At 50.3% G+C, this 3,071-nt stretch overlaps 1 protein-coding gene across 1 annotated transcript; it reads left to right on the top strand.

Annotated features, from left to right (window-relative positions):
* Nucleotides 1-719: 719 nt before the first annotated feature.
* On the top strand, nucleotides 720-2,482 carry LOC127753137 (putative B3 domain-containing protein Os10g0537100). Its single transcript, XM_052278608.1, has one exon. The coding sequence runs from the start codon at nucleotides 1,200-1,202 to the stop codon at nucleotides 2,148-2,150; it is 951 nt and encodes a 316-aa protein (XP_052134568.1). The 5' UTR covers nucleotides 720-1,199; the 3' UTR covers nucleotides 2,151-2,482.
* The last annotated feature ends 589 nt before the right edge of the window (nucleotides 2,483-3,071 follow it).

Raw genomic sequence — 3,071 nt, 5'->3', positions numbered from 1 at the left:
TCCCCCTGCTTCCAGTACTGCTCATGGGTAGTACAATTGCCTCTTTCTGGCCAATCAGCTGGCCCAGTTAATTATGGAGCTCATCACACCCTTGCCTAACTAATACTATAATCTAATCTAAGCTTGGGGCCCTCTAATGAGTTAGTACTAGCAGTTATCACTACTAGTACACAGCAGGAGCAGGGGGTTGCATGCATGAAGTACTATGAGTGAGGATATATATCGATCAAAGCTAGCTTCTCTGGCCGGTCAAAAGCTTAAAAATACCCTAATTAGTTTTATTTTCTCTTCACACCATGCATGGTTTACTGATGCTGACATAGATTTTTGATGCAAATGTGGTCGGCACAAAATTGTTTAAGAGTGCTAGAGCCAATCAGAATCACACATCCATCCATCCATGACACCCAGCTGCTAGCAGCAGGGCTTGAGAGGGACATGCTCACATGATCTCTCTTCTCTCTCAAACCCAATATCATTAGTAGCCCCTGTGGGCCCCACACCTCCTCTCATAGCTAAGCTATAGTACCTAGTAGCTATATACCTAGCTTAGCTAGTAGCTAGAGCTAGATCCCTCTCTCAGCTTGCATTGCACTTTCTTCTTCTTCTCTTCTTCTCCTTTCCCCTCCTTGAGAAAGCTACTTGGTGGCTATATACCTACCTGTGCTTGTGTTGTGTGTGTACATAGTTGCCATCTTCTTCTCCTTCCATAGCAACCTCATACACACACACACTCTCTCTGGTAGTCTGGGTGCCTAGTTACACATACATTCATACTCCATGCTAGCTCTCATATATACACCAATCTAGAGACACCCCTAATTCACAGTGCCACATGCAGTGCTATATTATCAAGAGAGAGAGAGCCAATTAAGCTAAGGTAGGTAGGTAGCTTCCATTTCTTCCTAGCTTGAGTATCTTCCCTTCATTGATCTCCATATATTAATTAGAACCAATTTAGTAGTAGTAGTATTGTTATTCCTCCCCAAGAAAAACATCCACTACTTAAAGGAGACTCGATCTCCATGTTATAATAAGGTGATATATATATATAACCCTAATCCAAGTCTCCAAAAATAGTAGTAGCAGAGAGTACACTGTTTCATATATCATCCCAACTTAGCTCCCGGAATTAGCATACTAGTCAAAGTCAACAGCTTTGGTAGGAGGAGGAGCACGCGAGCTTAGGTAGCCTAGCTATGGAGTTCACCCCAATTTCGCCGCCGACGAGGGTCGCCGGCGGTGAGGAGGATTCCGAGAGGGGGGCGGCGGCGTGGGCGGTGGTGGAGAAGGAGCACATGTTTGAGAAGGTCGTGACGCCGAGCGACGTGGGGAAGCTGAACCGATTGGTCATCCCCAAGCAGCACGCCGAGAGGTACTTCCCGCTCGACGCCGCGGCGGGCGCCGGCGGCGGCGGTGGTGGCGGCGGTGGCGGCGGCGGGGGGAAGGGGCTGGTGCTGAGCTTCGAGGACAGGACGGGGAAGGCGTGGAGGTTCCGGTACTCGTACTGGAACAGCAGCCAGAGCTACGTGATGACCAAAGGGTGGAGCCGCTTCGTCAAGGAGAAGCGCCTCGGCGCCGGCGACACCGTGTCGTTCGGCCGCGGCCTCGGCGACGCCGCCCGCGGCCGCCTCTTCATCGACTTCCGCCGCCGCCGCCAGGACGCCGGCAGCTTCATGTTCCCGCCGACGGCGGCGCCGCCGTCGCACTCGCACCACCATCATCAGCGACACCACCCGCCGCTCCCGTCCGTGCCCCTTTGCCCGTGGCGAGACTACACCACCGCCTATGGCGGCGGCTACGGCTACGGCTACGGCTACGGCTACGGCGGCGGCTCCACCCCGGCGTCCAGCCGCCACGTGCTGTTCCTCCGGCCGCAGGTGCCGGCCGCTGTGGTGCTCAAGTCGGTGCCGGTGCACGTCGCGGCCGCCTCGGCGGTGCAGGAGGCGGCGACGACGACAAGGCCGAAGCGTGTCCGGCTGTTCGGGGTGAACCTCGACTGCCCGGCGGCCATGGACGACGACGACGACATCGCCGGAGCGGCGAGCCGGACGGCAGCGTCGTCTCTCCTGCAGCTCCCCTCGCCGTCGTCCTCGACGTCGTCGTCGACGGCGGGGAAGAAGATGTGCTCCTTGGATCTTGGGTTGTGAGCTCGAGCCAATCTGAATTGGAGAAAGGCTAAGCTAGCACTGACGACGGCGACGGCGACGACGCCAACTGATCAAGATCAGGCAATGTTTGGAGCAGCTGCGTATATAGCTTCAGCAACTGCATGTGTAACAGTGAGATGAATTATTTTCTTGATGATATCTTGCTCATATTAATTATTAGCTAGTTAATTTGCTCTATGCTTAAAAAGTTACTGCTCTGTTCTTCATTTCTATGAGCCTAATTTGGAGGAATTTGATCAGAAACTCTAGAACTGTGTACTGTGGGTTTCCTTAGCTTGCTACACTTCCAAAAAGGTGATCTTGGTTAATTATAATTGTAAATACTCTTATCAAGTTGCAGTAAGATAAGTACTATATTGATAACACTGTGCAAGTACCTGCATATGATAACAATTTAACCCCCAATTAATCTATGTATATATAACTTGATTAATTGGCTTTGTACTATATTGATAGTGCCGGACATTCATTTTTTTTTAATCTCTTGAAGAAGTTCCAACCTCTCAGAGCAGATCATGAGAGGCTCTTCTCCCAAAATAAGGCAGATTACTGGATGGTTAGAGGTCAGATATACTACTGCAACAAGATCAGATATGCATGCATGCATGCATCATGTACTCCATATACTATCCATATCGTATGATAGTATGATCCCTGCCCTCTGTTGCATTGGTTCCTGTGCAATTCTTTTGCTGCTGCTGCAGTGCTGCATCTCATGTTCTGATCCACTCCTGTCTCCGTTGCTACTGGAGTAGCTGCATATGCTGCACAACCCTCTGTAATTCGTGTAAGATTCTTCAGAAATCATGCTGGCTCGATCTTACAGTTAATATCCAGCTGACTGATGCAGAAAATACTTACAAACCTAGATTCTACAACATTAATTGTGCATTTGTAGTT

The sequence above is a fragment of the Oryza glaberrima genome, chromosome 10 (genome assembly GCF_000147395.1).
Source record: "Oryza glaberrima chromosome 10, OglaRS2, whole genome shotgun sequence".
Taxonomy (NCBI): Eukaryota; Viridiplantae; Streptophyta; class Magnoliopsida; order Poales; family Poaceae; genus Oryza; species Oryza glaberrima.
Note: the sequence above shows the minus strand (reverse complement) of the source record. Positions and strands in the feature narration are given on the sequence as shown.

Excerpts from the sequence above, each read along its gene's own strand:
- LOC127753137 (XM_052278608.1), top strand. The coding sequence starts at position 1,200 with ATGGAGTTCACCCCAATTTCGCCGCCGACGAGGGTCGCCGGCGGTGAG.